Raw genomic sequence first — 21,751 nt, 5'->3', positions numbered from 1 at the left:
GCCATTTGAAAAAGAGTATAGGTTTACTGCCTATCTTTTCTTAGGAGAGAATATCATTTATTCTGTGTTTATGAGTGTTTTCCCCATTTGACTATTAAAGTATTCTTTGTACAATAAAATAATAAAAGTCTTACATGAGACTTTTTAAATGTTTATTTGGCAAAAAAAAAAAGAAAAAAAGAATGTCAGTCCCCACATTTTGCTGGATTTTGAAATCCAGAAGTGTGGGATCTACTGATCTGGGTCATGTTGAGGCAAAATCAGAGCCCAAATAATCATCAAATCTCTGCCAAATAGATATAATCCCAAGTCTCTCTGGATCCAAAGCCCAGGTTTTTAATCTCTAAAATATTTCTGGAGTAGGTTGTAAACTTTTAAATGAAGAAAACTGTAAGTATGGTGTTTCCAATTTAGTCTCATGTTCTTTTACACATGGTTAGATTGACTGCATCTACCAAATTCACTCTCTGTGTCTTTCAATTTTGGTCATGTATTGGCTTTTAAAAAATTATTTCTATTCTCTTTTTTAAAGTTCTCTTCAGTTTCAAGAAGTTTCTCTGTACCTTTTCTCTTTATTGATTTTTTTTCACATTTGCCTTCCCACACTATTTCGTATATAATATATACCTTTTATAGTCTATTACTCTGTCTATAATTTTAAATTCCCAATTTTAAATAACAAGCAGAACAGTATGAAATTATAAGCTGTGTGCGTTTCTATCACTGTGTAAAAGCTATGTCATTTTGTATTTTTACCTTTTACTACAGAAAGTTAAGCAACACAGATTGAACTATTCCTAATCAAAAAACTTCCTGTTCTTTCACATCTATTTTTGCATCTTTTCTGACACATTCTCGACATTTCTTTTTTAAATGCCATTAACCTTGACTCTGTTCTCTACCTGTTGTATAACATCTTACAGTAGGGAGTCATGGCCAGCTAGAATATTCTCAGTATAAATACCAGAAAAAAAAGAATAAAAACATTTATAAAAGGTAGTTTTTGTCATAATGTAATATCAAGAATACAAATGGCTATCTCATTACTCAACAGATCTGAAATCACAATGGTAACAATGCCAGAGGAATACAAAGAAAATAATAAAATAAGATAGACAAAAAATACGTTACTTAATCCCCAAAGGGCTTAATACTTCGCCTACAAGTCCTTAAAAATTTTATACATTGTCTTTGATTAAGAGCAAATTTTCCTCAAGAAATGCTAATTTTATAACATTTGGTTTGTAGTGTACATTGTGGGAATCTCCCCAACAGTCCTTCAATCCCTTCCCCTGTGTGGCTGCCAGCAGTCACAACGCCACAGAGGTGGCCCATCATTGTTTAACCCAATCAAAATGATCCTATTTTTCTTGCCATAGTGGATCCCATAGCAAAGGGATTAGGTCAGCAATGAACATGTGATACAGTTAAGGCCAACGAGACCTAAGTACAAGTCAGTTAAGGAATTCTGGGGGCAACATTTTCTTGCCCTTTTCAAAAGAGAGAGTTTTCAGAAGCCAGACATTTCACTTTTTGGATGCTGTGGAAGTGAATTCTAGATCTGTTCCACTCATTCTGCCACCATGAGAGAAGCCAGCCTCAGAATAAAGTTGATCCCACACAAGGTGAATAGAAGCATACCAACTCTGGAGCCTGTCCTGAGATGGATCTTCTACTTATGTGAGCCAGTCAAGTCTATTTCTTGTTTTAGTTTGGAGTGTGTTTTCTATTACTTGAAATAGACATAATGAACCCTAACTAACACATCATTCTTTTTGTTTCTCAATTTCCTATTTTTCTAATAATATACCAATATATCCATGTACTATTATGATCATATTTTGATGTTAGATAATTTAGATCATATTTCAATATCAGATACTTTAGAAGAGACTAACTTACAGGGCCATTTTATGAAAGCAACACAATTGAATTTGAGGACTCAAAGAAACATTGAGAGATTATGTGAAAGATCTTTGAAATATATAAAGCATATCAATAATAAAGGATAATAATTTCTCTTTAATTCAAATACATTGGGGAAGTATATAAGTCTTTGGTTCACTTGTATTACTTTTATTTATTGTTAGTTCAAGCCCACTCATGCTCCTAATGACTGACTTGATGCACAAAACTCTCCAATGGCATTATCGGCCTAATACTTCAAGTCAAGCAATGTGGCGTGACTCTTAAAACCTGACATGATCTGGGTCCTTCCTGCTATCCCACATATGTGGGCACTCACTCACATGTACCTGCAGCTCCAGACTCTTCACTGCTCTGCTGTCCCTCTCTTCCCGCCTCCATGTATGTCTTAATTTTTGCACCTGTGCTTTTCGGTCAAGTCTTCCCCGGCCTCTCCAAGAATGGAACTGTTCTCTGTACACAAGCTCTACCACAGTATTTGGCTCTCTGGCTCTGATTATACATTACTGTGCATTCACTTCTAATGCTTCAGTTTTCTCTGTAATTAGGTTGTCAGATTCTTCAGAGCAAAGATTGAGATTTATATCTCTTGTAACCCCCCTAGAGCCTCAAATGCTGTGTAGTAGATATTAAATACACACTTGCTTGATTAATTAACCATGTTTTTGCTGTTTGTCTTACAGAATCTGTTGCATTGATCTACAAAAAGATTTTAAATGACCAGACTGGCTTAGGGTTGCCAGATTTAGCAAATTAAAATACAGGATGCTCACTTAAATTTTAATTTCAAATAAATAACGAACTATTTTTTAGTATAAGTAAATCCAATACAATATTTGAGGCATAATTATACTAAAAAATTGTCTGTTTTTTAGTTTAAATTTCACTGGATATCCTTTATTTTATCTGGCAATCCTAGAGTGGCCTGCTCTAAAAAAAAATACTTGTGCTTACTTTTCTAAATTAGAGCTAAATGTCACATTTATGAATTGTGTACCTTTATATAGTTTTGTTAATCAAGTCCTGTAGTACATGAAGTTTTCTGTATTGTTCCACGTGGGAACGACAACAAATAGATTGATTATCCATTGTGTGAAAGTCACCATGAGTGCTTATGTACAAGGAGGCAAAAATGAATAAGATGCCCTCTCTGCCCTCAAGTAGTTCATAGTCTGGTGGGAGACATAGTCCATTTCAGTCCAGCCTCTACTTGATATGCAATCTGGATGCTAATCCAAATGGCCCAAAATTGTTTTAGGCCTGACCCAGCCCTTCTAAGCAAAGATTCAAAATGACCCTATTCAATTAGATTGTCTAAAAAGGAAGCATAGTGGATTTAAAGTACACATTAAACAGCTCCTATCTCCAAAGTGTTATATAAACACCATAATTTATAATCCTGAATGAAAACAATTATTCATAATTTGTTTTGATCAGAACATTATACTCAGATTTTGATAGTTAGTTTTTATTATGGAAGATTCTTTTTCTGGTTTCTGGATATTAAACATGCATTTTTTTTAGCATAACTAATGAAAATGTATTGCATGATATTTCTTTCCCTTTGAGCCATTCTGTAAATCTTTCACAGGTAAATGCCATGCCAACTTCTTAATCTGAGTTACTTATTTAGGTGATCATTAGGATCCAGTGGCTTAGATTTTGAACCTCTCTGCTGTGTTGCCTTGGCCTGTTCCAACTAATTTCTTATCATACAATCTTTTCTGTAATGGAGAACAAGGTCACAAGAGACATTTTCTTTGCATAGCACAACATCATAACGGCAATGTGTGTGTGTGTGCAGTTTGATATTAGTTAAAATTTTTAGCTACACTATATTTATCAGTTGTATATATAAATTCAGTGATGTTTGTAGTAATCAAAGATTCAAAATTCCAGAAACAATAACATATTTTCCATAATAGTATTAACTGCGTGTGTGTGTGTGTGTGTGTGTGTGTGTAAAAGTATTTCTTAGAACATATAATTTAAGGTTTTAAAACAATGTCACCATAACATACACATACAAATTTTCAGTTCTGGAATAGAGAGCACCATATTTTTCCTTTCTTTTCTAAACTTAAGTTATTGATCTGAACCCACCAATCTGTATTTTCTTGGAGGCCATTTTAAATTAAAATAACAAGGCATAATTCACAAAATGATGATTTCCATGGAGTTCAATTGGTTATTAACATATCACATGAAGTTACAAATGGAGTGGTATTAAAAGTTAATGAGAATATTAGGGAAAGTTATATCAATTTGAACGATTTGTCAATTACCCAGATAGAAGGCTATAGTTAACATGATCGTTATGCCAAGTCTTTGGAAACTATGAATTACTCATTTACAGTGTATATTTTAGGTTGTCAAAAATTACCTTGGGTAGCTCCTCAATTTGATTGGCATCTAGATAAAGCTCCTCTAATGTCCGTTCAAAGTTAAAGACCTCCTTTGGCACCTGCTGAAGGCTGCAGTGGGAGTAATCTAACACAGAGATGATTTCTTCTTCACCTCGGAAACATCGGCATGGCACCAGACGGCCGATGATCTTCCGTTTGGTGGTCATCTCCAGGCACTGCACTAGAGAAAAACAGAAAAAAAGCACAAATTCTTAATCAATTGCCTTTGGAAGGCATTCTTGTAATATTTAAAGCGTAGAAATTTAATTTTAGTATATATTTTATAATTATATAATGCTTTAAGCTTATATACTACATGCACATGCATTATATCATTTAATCCTTACACAGCCCTGCAAGGTATGTGAGATAGGTTTTATTCCCATTTAACCAATAAAGAAAGGGATTGAGAGAGGTTAAGAGACTTCCCGTCTTCACATAGTTTTAGAAGGGCAGGACTGGGCCAGAATACAGTCCTGACTCAGTGCAATGTTATCACCATGGTTACACTCTCACTTGAAACATAGACCTACAATAGTTTTTTTTAACTTGACACAAATTGCAGTGCAGAATAGAAATCTCCAAAATTTGTTGGAAGAAAAAAACATTTCTCCCATTTCTGCAAAAATATTCAAGTTTCACTCCTAAGGTTTATGATGTTCTCTTTTAGACTCACAAATTCATTCCATTAGTCAACATATATTTACTGAATAACCACTATGTTCCAGGCACTGATCTAGGTACTAGGAATTGAACCAAGTTCCCATTTTCTTAAAGCTTATATCCTATCAGAGCTACAGATTAGAGCTGGATTGGTTATTTGCTTCAGAATAAGTGTCTAACCTTACGAATCCTTTGATTTTAATGGGAGAAAACAATGTGTAATCATGGTGGAAATTCCTGTGACATCCCTAACACATCTTTCTTCAGGTTAAACTGACCAAATGCCGCGAAATCGTGCACAGACTGGTATCATGGCACCTACAACACTTTATTAAATCTATTGTTTTTCATGTCATTCTGCTCCTAGACTGTAAGCCTCTTGAGGGTAGAAACTGTGTTTTGTTCATTTTTGCATTTGTCTTGGTGCTTGATATATCGTAGATATTCAGTAACAAATGTAGAATGAACAAATGAATGCATGAATGAGTAAATGAATTTGCTTGGGATTCTCTCCTCAACCACCATCAGCTACTGATAATTTCCTTGAAAAATTTCTCATTCTAACTAAAAGGTCACTATCTTTGCAAATGTCTCCCCAGGCGGAATGAGTTGCGTCTTCCTCTGAGTTCCCAGAGCACTAATCCTATTGCTTCCTAATTATGTGTACTATTTCCCCAGGTATGAGGCAAGTTCTTTGAGGAGAGGATCTTGTCTTACTCATCTTTGAATTTACAGCACACAGTACAGTACAGTACTTCAATAGAGAAGTAGTATTGAATGAGCATTAATTTGAAACTTGCATTATATTTGCTGATTTATTTTTACTTACCAACATAAATTTATTGCTGAAACAGAAAGTAGTGATAGTTTACAAAAATAACATAGCATTTTTAAAATGCTATATTTTAAATATAAAATTTAAATTTTTTAATTTAAATTTTAAATTTAGAAAATGTTTAGGTTAAATCAAATTTGGAGGCAAAAGAGTAGGATATGATTAAGAGATGTTGGATGTTCAGCCCAATGCCATCCTTATTTCTACTTTAACTACTGAAATGTATAAAATAATATTTTTGGGACAGGTTCATGAGTCAGCACTTATAGATGGTTATTTGTACACAGTGATCTGTACAAGGCTGATTAAAAACATTAAAAAGATGACCTTTATTCTCCATTACTCTTTCTCTCTTGAATTCCTACACTTCACATTTCTGGGAGCCTGAATCACAAAATAATCATATCTGTTATTTTATTTGACTTTACTTGAAATCCCTGATTGTAGGTTGGTGCCTTCCATGTCTCTACCTGAGATATAATACATATTAGGTGGCCAGCAAACGCATCTAGTAAATATCTGACATATATTAGGCACCTAGTAAATGTTTTTGAAGTTACTGCAGTTGTAAAGGTAAGTGATGGTGGCTTAGACCATGACAGTAGCAGTCAGGATGGAGAGAAGTGAAGGATTGGAAAGATATTTAAGAAGCAGAATCCAACGTGTTGGTGATGGATTAAATGAGAGGAGGAAGAGGAGGCTGTGGGGGAGAAAGACGTGTCTCAAAAGATTCCCCAGTTTTTCATTTGAGTCACCAGTAGCCCCACTGACCACCCAGCTGTGATGCCATAGAGCTGACTCAAGGCATATGTCCTGTCTGCCTCTCTGATCCACAGATGAGTGAGGAATCTATTGTTCATGCCTTTTGTTCCCAGTGCCTTGAACTCACCCTTTAGTGATGAACAATGTGGCTCTTTCTTGATACTCATCTGTTGCTACCACTGCAAATTTTTTATTATGAACCAAGAGGAAAAAGAATATTCAGGCCTGCACCTGAACCATTTGGCCCGAGTACCCACTGTCCACCATGACTTTGGGAATTCAATTCATTTAGGATCCTTTCATTGACCCAAAATATAGGCTCTTCTGGTCTTTTCCATCCCTTCTTTCATCCCACAATGTGCTGAGTTTTTCCCTCTCACAGCTTCTCTCTCCTCTATTCCCTCTGAACTCTGAGACTGTGCCTTACACCACGATCAACAACTTCACTGAGCCTCGTTCTCTTCACCGAGTGCTCCCTCCCCCTCGCAGTCTCAAGGGAAACTTGGTTCACTTACAGCCTTTAAAAGGGGAGCATGCTGATTTTCTTACACCTTAAACACTTTAGGGCTGGAAAGCAGAATTGTTATCCCTCCTGTTCTCTAAAAACTATTACTCTTCTCTCATCCTGTAAAACCCCTGTTCCTTTGATGGTCTCATTACCTGGCAGTAACATCTTTCTCCTCTTCCTCATAGCATTCGTTTACCATCTCTTGAACACTGCTCTTCACCCATTAATGACTTTGGTATCAGATTCATGGACTATCTCACTCATAACTACTTCCATCCCTGATTTACGCTCCCTATACATAATAACTTTCAACTTTTTAGAGCTTTTTTCCACCTTAAATTTCTAGATAACTTGATTGTAGTGCTACTCCTTGATTTTTCAATTACAGGTTTTTAGGTGGTTTACCTTTTTTCTAATAAATTCTCACATATTTCCAACCAACCAAAATATATATATATATATATATACATATAACAATTTTGTTTTAAATCGATAGTATTTGCTTTATTTTGACTATATACCACTGTAATTCAATCACATTTTATTTTTTATGCATCTTTTTGTTTCCTTAAAAATTGCTTTATTTGTTTTCTTTGCTTGTTTTTTCTATGTACCTTTCACTCAATTCAATTTCCTAGCTATCTCCTCTTGGTATAGTCAAACACATGTAGTCTGTTATTTTTTTTCCCTGGAATAATCCTTCAGGATCACCATATCTTCCTGCTCCTGTCTGAAGAACTTGCTTTTCTAGACCTGATATGTATCTGTCATCCTAGAATTTCTCTTCACTATCATTCTGTGAATTTTGCATTTCTTTCTTTTGTTATATCTACTATTTCTTGGATTCTGTGTCTTTTCTTTTTCTAGACTTAGTCTTTCAGTTTGGTGGAATACAACATCTGGTAACTTGAGGAGAAAGGATCTACGGCAGGTACTTTTTTGAGACTTCTGCATGTCTCAACATGGTTTTATTTCACCCACAAATGATTGTAAGTTTGGTTGGATGTATACTTCCAAACCATAGATAACTTTTCTTCATAAATTTAAAGGCATTTTCAATTTATTATTTTTTAGATTTTAAGATTGTTGTCAGAAAATCCAGTTCCATCACTATTCAAAATTCTGTTTCACACTCACCTTCCCCTCCACCAGAACATTGTGGAATTTTTATCTTATCTTTAGTCTTTTGAAACTTCATGACAATGTGCTTTGCTGTGTTTTTTATCTGCTGTACTGAGTACTTGAGGGGCCTTTCACTTTGGAAGAACCTATTCTTCAATTTTGTTAAAACTTCTGTTATTAGTTAATTGATAATTTCCTCCTCTTCAATGTTTTTATTTTCTCTTTTTCTGCAACCCCTATTAGCTAGATATGGGTCTTACTCCTAGATTTATCCTTTTCTCTTGTAATTTCCATCTCTTTGCCTTTTTTTTCCTATTTTCTGAGAGATTTTCTCAACTTTTATCTTCTCAATCCATTTACAGTACTATCTTTTAGCTGTTGGCATATTTTTACTGTCCAAAAGTTATTTGTTGCTTCCTGAATGCTCCTTTTTCACAGCATCCTGTGTATTTCAGAGTGTCATATGATTTTCATTTCTCTCAGAAGATATTAACTATAGACTTTTTGTCTTTTTCCCTCTGCTCCTTGTTTTCTTTCTGAGTTCTATTTTCTGTTCCTTTTAGTCTTTATCTTTCATGATGGAGATTTTCCACAAATATCTGGTGATCCCTGGCTGTCCTTCAAAATTGAAGAGTGAAGCTCTAAAAAGCTAATTGGAAGCTTTGTATGCATGAAAGGTTTCACTGCAGGATGATCTGGCAGCAAGCCAAAGAATATTCTAGTTTTCTGCCTAAGGCACAGCTATGTATTTTTGTATATACAGAATTTCAGTCAATTTTCCTCTTCTGGGTACCAAGTCTCTTCAGTTCCTTGCTGTTGTCCTCAAGACTCTAAGGAGGTCTGTGGAGTAAACCAATTTTCATATCCCTCTGTGGGTGCTTTCTAATGTAGCTAACATGTACTTTGTGTGTAGATGAACATACACCATAACTTTCCCTGTCTTCTTGAAATTTGTTGAAATTTCTTATCTCCTGATATCTCCTCTTCTATTTTCTCTGCCCTTGTGAGTATATGTATTTTAAAATTCCTTTTAGCTTAGTGGAATCTTGGTTGTAAGAATAGACAAATAAGGAAGGTGGGAGATTAACCTCCAAGTTTAAAGGAAAGTTTTCCTTTAATTCCTTTCATACTGTAATCCCTTCTGAGCTGACCTACTAGGAGCATTGGGCAGAGAATTACATCCTTCATTAGCAAACACTCTCTTCCTTCGGCTCCCATGACATCACAGTCTTCTGAGATTTATCGTTCCACTTCAGTTCCTCCATTTCAATCTTTTGAGAAGGGGCCATCTTCTCTACCAAATGCTGAGATTTATGATATTAGAGGTTTTTTTCCCTAGATGTGTGCACTCTCTGCCTTTACAATCTCATTCACGTTTCCCAACTCTCACTTCATTTAACTTTGATGAGTAGATGGCTGTAAAATTTTCCACTCAAATTTATCTCCCTTATCATTTCCACTTTATGTTTTATGGGCATCTCAGACACAACATGTTCAAAATTGAAGTGATTCTCCTGAAAGGTACAGAGCACATCATCGTGGTCAGGGGCTTGGACTCTGGAGCCGACTTCCTGCTCCGTGACTCTGGCACATTATTTTACCTCTATCACTTTAGTCAACTGTAAAATAACAGAGTACACACAAAGCACTTAGAATCGCATCTTCAAGTTTTAAGCATTAACTAAGTGGTAGCAATTACTTCTGTCCAAACCTCCTCCTCCTCTCGTGTTCTCAGTCTCAGTGAAAGGTGAGACCATTCACCTAGTTTCTCAAGAGAGAAACCTGGGCACTGTTCTCGACTCCTCTAGTTCCCTCACTTCCCACATCTAACAATCACCAAGTCCTAACCACTAAATAGCCTGAACATTTCCTCAGTCAGCCTATTGTTCTTCATTTCATCTGCCCAGAAACCCAGTTCAAACTATTATCTCTTGCATTTGTAGCTGTCTCACTCTTTCTATTATTCTCCCTCCACAGTGCACCTGGAGTGACCTTTCTAACACACAAATACTATTATGCCACCTTCTTGCTGCAAATACTTCTATGACTCCTCTCTGCCCTCTAGACAAAATCTAAAATTTTTGCTATGGCCTACCAAGTGTGTCATGGTCCGGTGTCTGACTCTTGCCCTCCACACTCACACTCAGCCCACTGCACAGCCTGGCCAGTGATCACTCTTCTCATTGCTTTCTGTGCTCTCTGCATTCACAGCTTCATTTGCATTCCTACGACTACATGATCTTTCTTATACTGGGGCCTTCAGAAATAGGCCTGCCTCTGCCTAGGGCACATTTCCCTTGCCTTAAAAAATTAGATTAAGAAGAGAATTTACCCTCTCCCTAGTCATCAAGGCAGGTCATAATTCCTGGGAATATGTTCCAACTATATGCTGCAATTCCCTTTGATCACATTGTAATTACTTATTCAATACCAATCTTGTTTACTAAATTGAAACCTCTGTGAGGACAGGGACCGTATTTAGCCTGTTCAACAATGTATATTTCCAATAACTTGTCTAGTATCTCGTTCAGGGTAGATACTTTAAAAATATTAACTGAATTAGGAAATGAATATGAGAGCTAAAGATGATTACAATGACTTTTATTTGTACAGTCTTTGCAAAATTTCAAAACAATTTATAATCTATTACCTTGTTTTTTCATGAGAAATAGGCATTCATATATTATTTTCCATATTTTAATAATAAACTAATTAAGGTTTAATGAGTCTGTGACATGTATAAGGTCACACACAGAATAATTAGTAGACCTGAGATTGGATCTCATATCTCCTTACCCCACAGCTGTTAATTTTTTCCATTAACAGACCCTGCATTACATTAACAGTAATGTATATAGATTAGCATAAGAGAATGTACATAGACATGAATTTACCAGATGTTCTATCACACACACACGCACACCCTTGACAGGGATTTACACATAGAATACTTTCCAGGCACGAAACAGAGTAAAGAAGTAACAGTGAGAGGAATAACATTGTTCTCTTACATAGTCATCAGTTTTAAAGAATTCTTTGAACGTCAAAAGTATGGAAATGTAGAAAGGTAGAATGGACAGGGTTTTGGGAGTTGGCTAGATTACAAAACAAAAGAAAGCACATATACATAACATACAAAATAGACAGAAACACATATCTGCTTCTACTGAAACATGACCACTGTCCAGTATTCCACAGAGGTGTGTAGCTTCACACCCAGTGTTTGCACTTCGACTCAGAAGCAGTCTGATTTCTTCTGTTACCACATATCCTTAGCAAACACCCAAAAGAGGAATTCTTAGATTGTCAGTTTTTCAAAGAGATTTAAAAAGGCAAGAGGAAAACACGTCTTCAGCTCTTTCCTCCTAAGGCCCTTTCAGTAAATTCCTTGAAATCAAGGATAAGAGCATCCTTTTCTGGATTCTCACAATACCGCATGGAGTCTCTTCTCTCTTGAATCATTTTTTTTAATCTAAATTGAATAGCTCAAAGGAATTTCTCTTTTTCTACAACCACACTGTGCAGTCAACAGTCTCCCTTACAACACTGTCCCAGAGTCAAATGCATTTAAACAGCAGGGCTTGTTAGCACGGCCTACCCTAGGTGAAGTAACAGGAAGACTCACCTTGCTAACATTCTTCAAGTCCTTCTCTACTGATAATTTAAACAAAGAGAATATCAACCACTTGAGAATTATGCCTGCAGTAGTTGACTCATGCAACTATATGTAAGGATATTTGTATTAAAACACTCAACTTTCAATACCTTTGCATTCCATAGGATTTTAGACCCATGTGTGTCCATGTTACCCTTGCCCAATATTCCATCCCTGGAAAGATAAAGGGACAAAGGAAAGTTCAATCGTTCCAAGATTTCTCATGATAAATACTCTGGCTGTCCTCATTAGTTGGCACAGTCTTACATTTTTCAAATGACAAATGTTTCTAATTTATTCACTGAGAAACCCTGTGCTTCACTAAGTGTGCCACAGGGATATGGAAACCTGCCAAGCCCTCTCCATGTCCTACTTCAAGAAACGTCTTCAAAACCATCACCTAACTCAAGTATATCTCTGAAACCCCCTTAGCAAGATGACATACATGGTGATTTTAGGACTCCAAGTGGAGCATCTGAGGCTTGCTTGTTTGTTTTTTGACTGTTGAAATGATCACATTTCAAAAATACTCAGATTTCATAGGTTTTTTTTCATTTTCGTCTTATCATTACAATATCTGAAAGCCTGCAATTGTTATATGCGATTTCATATGCTATCAATACAAGGAAACTGGCTCGTCTTCCTGAAGATCAGGGACTGTTATTAGGACAAACTCCTCTGTGGTCTTTAATGCTGATAATATATCATCAACAATTAAACAAGAAATCAAGAAGGAAAGCATAGTGCGTGGTCCCAAGAAGGAGCTTAGTCAATATTTCTTAGTTCTGCTTTTAGACAACTTACTTCTTCTAAGAACAGCAATGCTTCTCTTCTCTCTCTACACTTTCTTCCCAGGAATTTTCATCTACTGAGTTCAGAGTCTCTTTCTATGAATGATTCCTAATATGAGCCATCATCCCTGAGTTAGTTTCTAACTGCTTAATGAGCTATCCATCTTTAAATAAAACTCAACTTATCTAAAGCAGAACTTGGAAATATTTACTAATCTCCTACTCTGGACCAGACACTGTCTTTTCCTTCTTGATTTCTTGTTTTCACTACTTGTGTTTTAATTCTTTTAATTCTATACCTTGGGGTCATCTTTTGCTGGTTCTTCTTTCTTTCCTTCTATATGAAACATTTTACAATATCCCCTTACTTTCTTTTTCATTCGGTCAATCTAGTTCAGACCCTTACCATCTTCTAGTGGTACTGCCAAAAGTAATACCATATGAAAGTATACTATCCAGATATCTTTCCTTCACAATACTTTACTCAACAAATATTTATTAAGTGTCTACTATGTGCTAGGTACTGGGTTATATGCTGGGAAACACCAGTGAGTAAAGAGCTATGGTCTCTGCTCTAGTGAATATATATGAGGGAGATGAAGATTGAATAAAAAGTTATGCAAATAAACCCATACTTCCACATTATGATAATTGCTATAAAAGAAAATATTACAGTTTTATCCATTTTATATATTGACACATACGATAAATATCTTTATTAATCCCCTAAAATGCACGTCTATTCCCTTGTTCTGAAAGCTTCATTGAGTCTACGTTTTCAACAGCACTATATCCCAGCCCATGTTCCTGGGTTGCATCTTCCTCTAAGAAATAAGCAGCGTACATTAGCATATTAAGGTCTCAGAGCAGTGTTGTGATAAAAAAATGTGCTTATCTGTGTTTAAACTGGTGTTTCCTAAACCGCTTTCTAAAAAATTAAAAAGTTACAAATTTTAAGTTTACCATTGTAATTAGCAATTAGTATTCTGAATCACACATTTTAGGAAGGGCTGATTTACAAGATTCTTTATCGTGACATTCAAGATCTCTTCAACCTTACCCTTTAGCTATTTTACCTAGTGCTTCCAGGAACATATTTTTCCAGTTCTATGCTCTCGCTTGCACCACTCCCAATACTGCAGCTCCTTACCCATTTTCTTCATCTATACCAATCCTAACAATCCATGGTAAAACCACTATATTTTTATAAACCATGTTCAATAATTTTACTTGTTGGTTATTATAATTTATTTGCAGGTCTTAAAACATCATAATAGCTGATGTTACAGGAACCTGTTAATTGGAACTTCTTGATGAGAAGTAGAATATTCTGTTTTATTCTTTAATTTATTTAGGTTATTGCCTACTAGTCACAGTGTGTGCTGTTAAAGAAATCCACATAATTTGAGTTTGGATTACTTATTGAAGCTCAAGTTCTTTTTAAAGTCTTTTCTAACTGTTTCAGACTGTAAATAATGCTGCCTTCCCTGTCTTCCTCCTCCTCCTCACCATTATTATTGTCATCTTAGCACTAACTACTCTAAAGAACATCAACCTAAGGATTATAGAATCAATCTGGAAAAAAATCCTCTTGAGAGAAGATCTGTACCAAGTAGCGGCATGTACAAGCTTGCTCAGAATCTCTCCTTATCAAACCACATAGGTGAGTAACAATATTTTAATACTTCTGTCCTTATCTCTCCACACATCTTCTCTTGGAATTTTTATCTACTGACTTACTTAAATATGCAAATACAGCTAGAGGATAGTACAAATGCAGTAGAAGAAAGTAGAAAGCAAACTTCAAGATAAGATTAAAAATAGCCCACGTTCAGGAAAAAGTTCTAATTCTGTACTGAACTGTTACAGTTAAGTTTCTTGAAGAATTTTGCTTGCAGGCAAGTTGCGAAACTCAGCCAAGAGCAGTATGAAGAAACAAATTTCTAAGCATTAGGATCCTCTGAGAGATCTAACTTTCATATTGTGATAATCTAAAGTAATAAGTTTCTGGAATAATATCTGAAGGCTTGTTTATATAGAGATGCAGAATAGAGAATGAAGAGATGTAGTCAGATACAGGCTATTTAGTGAATAGACCCTTAGATTTGGTGGGAACCCTTGTCCAATCACTTGTCCCCTCCTTGAATAAATTACTCAGATGATGGTCTTATATCTTTATATCTCCTGAGTATTTTTATACTGTGGTATAAAATAATGATTTATGTTCTTAATGATGGCTGAGTTATTAATAAAAAGATCAATTATGCAGCATGATTTATTGAGAAGCCAGAGATGTGCATAGTACATTTAGATGTAGTTTAATCAAATACTTTATTTAATGAAAACTTGGGTATATAGACGGTTAGTATGTATTTTTGTAAAAAGTTCACTTCATGTGAAACACTTCACTCCATACCTTCTTTCAAAGATGTGAGTAGGAGCTCCAGTAGGAGCTAGTAAGAAAGCATTTTCTACGTGGCCCTCTCATCTCAGGGATTCCTTATCTTTTGTGGTGTGACACAACGTCAATACGGTGCCCTTCACTAGACATGATGAAAGACCTCTGCTTTCAATCTGATATAAACAACTTAGAGAAAGCATTTTCAAGTGGCATTTCATGCTGCTTTATACTCATTCTTCAATCACAAGTATAGATAACTTCTGACATTATCTAGGTTTATTAATATTTTAATTAATGCCGATGATGGTGGGACTTGTGCCTTCAGGATGGTTAGAGCAAATGCTGCAATTCTGAAACTCAACTGAAGAAACAGGGCTTGTAGTGATAATCTTTTAATCAATTAAGTTGCTTTGGGTATAAGTCTAGGAAGTTACTTTCTAACTGGTAAGATGTTGAGAGATTTGTGAAACATATGAGCCTGCTTGATGTCACCCTCAGGCTCGAAGAAGAGTTAAAATAAAAGGAAAATTAATTTAAGAAGCTTAAAGCTGCGAGGAAGTTAAAAGCATGTGAGAACGCTCTCATAGATTTAGTAATTGTTAAATGACAGGTTCATGAAAGCTTAACACGGCAGAATCAGAGGCTCTTTTTTAAACTGAACTATTTTGTTATGATTCTGAAATTTTTTTCATTGTTTGTTATGATATGAAATTAAAAGCACAATGTAAATCATTCTGAGTAATTAAATACTTATCTTTATCTTGTAAGTAACATATGCCATATGTGGAATTTTTTCAGTTTAAATTTTTACTGAATTAAATTATTTAGGAGATGATGAAAGGCACCAAGATTTGAGAGAATTAGGAGAATAAAATCAGGAGCAAAAGTTTTGCAAAGAGAATTGGAATAGGTTTAAAGAAAGCAGGTGAGCTCTCTTTGAATGAAAAGAGCATGCCTAAATAATGAAGTCCTGCTGATGGACACAGCGTGCTTCACAAAGATCACAGTGCTACCGGAGTAATCATTTCTAAATTCAAATCAGAGCATGTGTCAAACTCTTTGCTGGCTCCCTGCTCTCTTAGCTATCAATTTCGTATTGCTGAGCCAGGTACATAACCCTCTGCCAAGATCTCAGTTCCCTCTCAGACCACACTCACCTCTTACCTTCCAGGCCTGTGTGCCTTTGCATTTCCTCTCCTTCTCCTGAACATCTGCTCAGGATGTTCATGCTCATGTTGTCTACTCATCTCTCCTGGATGACACTTCCTTATCATTTTCAACTACACTCAAGGATTATCCTTCTAGGAAAATTCTTCCTTTACTATTCCTGTTATAGGTGAATTGTATCCTCCCAAAGTCATGTGTTGAAGACCTAATCTTCACTACCTCAGAGTACGGCCTTTTTCGGAAACAGGGTTGTTGCAGATGTAGTTAGTTAAGATAGATCATACTGGAATAGGGTGGGACCTTGCTTCAACATGACTGGTAATCATATAAAAAGGCGGCCATATAAAGAGAGAGACGCAGATAGAGGGAACATATGAAGAGCCACAGAGAAGACGTCCAACTACAAGTCAAGGAACGAGTCCTGGAACAGATCCTGCCCTCACGGTCCTCAATAGGAACCAACCCTGATAATCCCTGATTCTGTACTTCTAGCCTCCAGATTTATGAGACAATGAATTTCTGTTGTTTAAGCCGCTCAGTTTGTAGTACTTTGTTACCGCAGCCCTAGCAAACTAATACAGTCCCTCTTCAGCTTACAACCAAAAGTTAGGTGTCTCTTCTCCACCATCTGTAGAACCCAGGGCCCACTCTGGCATAGACTTATTACAATTGTTTCCCTGTCAATCTCTTGAGGTAGCATGAGTTCTTAATTAGACCATGAACTCTGTCTTTTGTTTGTACTGCTAATCCAAGGCAGACTGCAAAGTGAAGTTCTCTCTTGTACAGATTAATGAATAGAGTCAAAGATGGAAATTTTGTTTAGTCTTAGATTCACCAACTTGCTGAAGAGGATTTATAACTGCAATTTCAGATGCAGGTAAAATTGCCCAAAAAAAGTATAAAATTACATACTCTGAAGAACAATAGATGACATCACAGAAAGAACAAAATGGATAGTTTATCTACTCATTTTCAGAAATAAGCGTCCAGGAAAATAAATCATTCGGTGTCTTTAATCAGCACACACAGCGAATATAATAAATAACTTGAACCTAAAAATTTAACCCAAAGAGTTAAACAAAAATTTCAGAGGTATCTTGAAAAATTGATATGATGGTTATCATTTGGAAATGATGGCATATCTTGTTTAGAAGAAGCAGTTCTAATACAAAAGAGAGAGTACTCCCATGTCAGTATGGACATCCTAAACTGATAATGGAAGTAAATCAAAGTACATTTGAGAAAGGATAAAAATAGAAATTATATTACCTTAGAAAGTACAGTGTTAATCACCAGATCATGTGAAATATATCTGGTGATACTTTACTAATGAACATTATCATACTGGCACAGAGAGACACTTAATTCTGCTCAATCAAAATTTTGCTATTTAAAATTCCATTTGTTATTTTCTTTAGAATATAAAAGTAATGTATATTTATTATTAAGACTTTGGAAAATATAGGAAAATATGGTAAGAAGATAAAATTCACCATACTCCTATCATCTGGAAATAAAGCACTATTAAGATAATGGAGTATTTCCTTTCATTCATTGAAGGCTGCACTCTAAACACATAGATACAGATACATGCACACACGCACACTCATACAACACACATTTACTATTAAGATTAAATACTTTGTTTTGTGTCATGCTTTCCTACTTAGCATTATACTGTGAACACTTTTTCCTATTATTAAACATTCCTTGAAACATACTTTTTGAAGACTATGAAGTATTCTGTTGTGAATATGTCTGCCCATTTATTTGACCAATCTTCTTCCTATCGTAAAAATTTTTATAGTTTAGCATTTTCCCAAATTATAATTAATGCCTTGATAAACAACTTCAAATATAAGTTCTTGTGTATTTACTAGGTTAAAAGGATTTGAACACTTTTACTTTTCTTGATAAATAGTACAAAATTGTTCAATTATTTGTACCAATTGATACTGCCCAGAGTATTATTCATGAATATCCATTTGCTTGCATCCCTGCCAGAAGTTCTCAGTTTATTTTCAATCTTTGTCAGTTTGATAGAGCAAAGTGTAACTTAAGGTATTTTTAATCTCTTCCTTTATTTGTTCCTCCTTTGATTTACACTTATAAAATCAGTTGATTGAGTGGACTTAATGGCTTACAAACAGGAAACACTTTATTTTTCAACAATCACTGCCTTTAAACATCATCTTTGGGAACTCTCTTCTCCCCTCTTGGACCAGAGCTTCTGCCAATCCCATAACTTTCTAATTTTTCAGTTATAGGAATAGTCTAATTTAGATAATTAGGCTCATTCTCAAGCATAGTTCCAGCACAGTGTATGAATAATCCAGATATTTTTGGAAGTTTATTATTGGCCATAATTTTTGAGCAGGTGGGTCCACCATAAGAGAACCATGTAAACGACTATGTAAAGGGTACATCTTCTTACGTGAAGAGTTAATCGAATTTAATGTTTCATTTGGCTGTGTGTTTTCAGAGAAGTGTTATTTACAATAACGTGAATAAATGGGGAGAAAAATATTTCCAAGTTTTTGTTCTCCATCGTCACTAATAGACCCTTTCAAATGCAAATGCCTCTCAATAGCACTTCTGTTGCCTGACCTTGAAATTTTGCACCAAGCTTTAGCTCAAGAATATTTATTTTTCTTACTGACACCAGGATGCCACAGACCAGAGTTCTTTTAGTAATATAAATTCAACGTTTTACTTTATTTCATGAACCCAGTTAGAGCTCAATCCACCTCTAGCAATTACAGTGACATTAACATACAAATGCTGTCAGAACAAATCTTCTTTCTATTTCACATTTCCTAGATATATGTAGAACAAAACAAGGTACAGAAATGAGCATCAATAGAGACAAAATGCATCTGGTTTCTCATTAAGTAGCAACAACTATCTTCCTAGATTGGTTCTGAACCAAGGGCCAAATCTAATGTGAAACAGAAAAGTAACATAATGTCTCATTCTCCTAGACCATCTGCTTAGTTTTTAAGGATAGTAGAAAACAATTCATTAAACGGGTTTGTATGCATTGTGCTTGTGTGTGTGTATATGCGCGTGTTGAGGTTGAGAGCATGCAGTGTCAAAGTAGGGGAAAAGATGGACACTTTGAGATAAGTGAACATACCAGATAATTAGAGTAATCTTTTTAGCATCTTAGAGTAAGCATTTCATTTACATTTTAAAAATATTTCCCCAATCATAGTAAAAGGAATATATTTAGAATAATTAATTTTTTCTGCTTGTCTCAGAGTCACCATGAGTAGCAGTGGTCTGTTTTGTAAAAATTATAACCGAGATAATTTGGCAAAGTATACAACTTAAAGAGTATTTTAACATATTTTTTAGATATTTTCCACCTTGAAATAGAAATGGAGCAAATATGTACGATCATACAACCTCAATATCAGAGTAAGAGGCAAAAGATTTTTTTTTCTTGTTACAAGTTTATATTTCAGGTAAGTCTCACAAGATTGTTTTCCCCAGTGAATTTCTCCCTCTCTACAGTCCTTCTTATTGACTGCTACTCTCACCAGCCTTTAAACTGATAACGTTTAACGCATGCTCTCATTATTCTCTTCTCCAAATCTCACCTTCTTAATATATTGCCACCTCTCAGTTAATGAGTCAACACTCATCTAGTCACCTAAACTAAACCTTTGGAATCATCTTTCACTCCATGTTTTCTATCATTTTCCACTTTCAATGTCACAAATGAGTCAGATTTTTAAATGCGGCCCCTCCTCTCTGTAAACATGCCTGGAATGTTGGATCATGTTGCCATCTCTTCCTTTGACTTCTTCAATAGCTTTCTGATTGGTGTCCACATAGTCTACCCTGTAAATGTTGTCAACTTCTTCCACCCAACACACATCCACAAAGCCTCAGCATTTTTCCATACTTTTGAAAATGTTTTTCTCTGCCAGGAATGATCTTTACTCCCTTTTTCACTTGGAGAAATCTTAATCATTCATCCTCAAGACAGCTCAAATGTCACTCCCTCTGCAAATCTTTTCCAGCTTTCTCAGGATGTAAGTTACTCTCTTCTTTTGCTCTTAGAGCACTTTCTAGCATTTATTGTGGTAAGTTGTCAAAGCTCATTCTGAGGACTTATCATGACCCCAAACTGCTCATCCCTGACCAAGACAGACAATTTCACAATTTTTTACTTTAAAAGTATCCCTAGCCAGCTGACGATTCAATTTCTTTTTAAATTTCATCAGAAAGAAAAGTCAAAGCACTTTCGTGCTTTACTAGACATTACATGTAGGTGACATCTAAATGATGCATCATCTTTCATTTAAAATGTCTTCTATATTATTTTCCAAATAACTCGATGGGTTATAATAAACATGACCAGACACCAACTCTGCTTTCTTTAACCATAGAACACCTTGCTATTCTAGTAAATCTATGGTGCAGAAATGCTATTCTGCTTCAGGTACAAAATGATACATATCAATTTTTAAAAATTCTTTGTCATTTATACATTACAATTATGCTCTGTAAAGAATAACAAAATGAGTGACAAAGTTGAAAGCACTAACATAATTACATTTTTAGTCACAAAGATGTAAAATAATGTAAGTCTATGGCGTAACTCTATGAAATAATAGTCACTCTACTTTTCTGCTTTAATCTGAGAATTGTTGACCATGCTAGAGCAGAATTTGGTAAACATTATCAAATCAATGAGTCTCATATCCTAAAATTATTCACAGCCATTACTAAAATATCTCACAATATTTATACACACACAAAGTTATATATACACACACATAAATAAATATCCTCTAATGGCTATGTAGTCTGAAGACACTAAACACACCCAGAATAAAATATATAAAAAGATATAAAATTATTTTACTCATAAAAATATTTTGCCTCTAAAATTACTATTGGTTTGAAAATCTTTTCACTGGAAATATTCTATGTTAGTTGGTTATATATAACTTATACAAAGCAGCATGGTTATAAGTATACTATATTAAGATATCTGAAAAAATGCATTCTAACCCCAATTCTGATACAAACTAATGAATGTCTTAAAGTACTGATGCGTAGTTTTTCATAGGTGAAATAATTAGATCAGAATTGCTCAGATCTTTACCAACAGTAATAGCTTACGATTCTAATTATTTCATAAACACAGCTCTGCTTTATTCAATTTGGAATCTATAAGGATTTTAGGCAGTTTTCCTTCTGGGTTTTTATGTCACATAACATGCCTAAACACATATACACACATATAGTTTTTATATTTCTGTTCTTTCTCTTTTAAAATTATGCTCAAATCTCCATCAGCATTTAAATCTTAGCATCATTTTCTGAATAATCTGTATTAGCTTAAACAAGATGAAAGTTCATCTTGAAATGTCCTGAGGGTTCTAAGTGGGGATGGATCTGATCAGATCTGCATTTGTATCTTGCTGCTTGGTGGGGAACAGTTTGAAGACGGCTGGGAAACCCATTGGGAGGTTCTTGAGGAAGTTTCTGCCAGAAAGGAG

General features: G+C 35.1%; 1 protein-coding gene across 3 annotated transcripts in view; it reads right to left on the bottom strand.

The window, feature by feature from the left end:
- LRRC7 (leucine rich repeat containing 7) overlaps positions 1–21,751 on the bottom strand; it is a 395,243-nt gene that overhangs the window by 297,094 nt on the left and 76,398 nt on the right. For all 3 annotated transcript variants that reach the window (XM_058537060.1, XM_058537063.1, XM_058537067.1), the window contains exon 2: positions 4,310–4,512. In XM_058537060.1, the coding sequence (XP_058393043.1) occupies positions 4,310–4,512 (203 nt within the window). The remainder of the gene's footprint in view (positions 1–4,309; positions 4,513–21,751) is intronic.

The sequence above is a fragment of the Diceros bicornis genome, chromosome 4, assembly GCF_020826845.1.
Source record: "Diceros bicornis minor isolate mBicDic1 chromosome 4, mDicBic1.mat.cur, whole genome shotgun sequence".
NCBI lineage: Eukaryota > Metazoa > Chordata > Mammalia > Perissodactyla > Rhinocerotidae > Diceros > Diceros bicornis.
The sequence above is the reverse complement of the archived record's forward strand: the minus strand, read 5'-3'. Positions and strand labels throughout refer to the sequence as shown.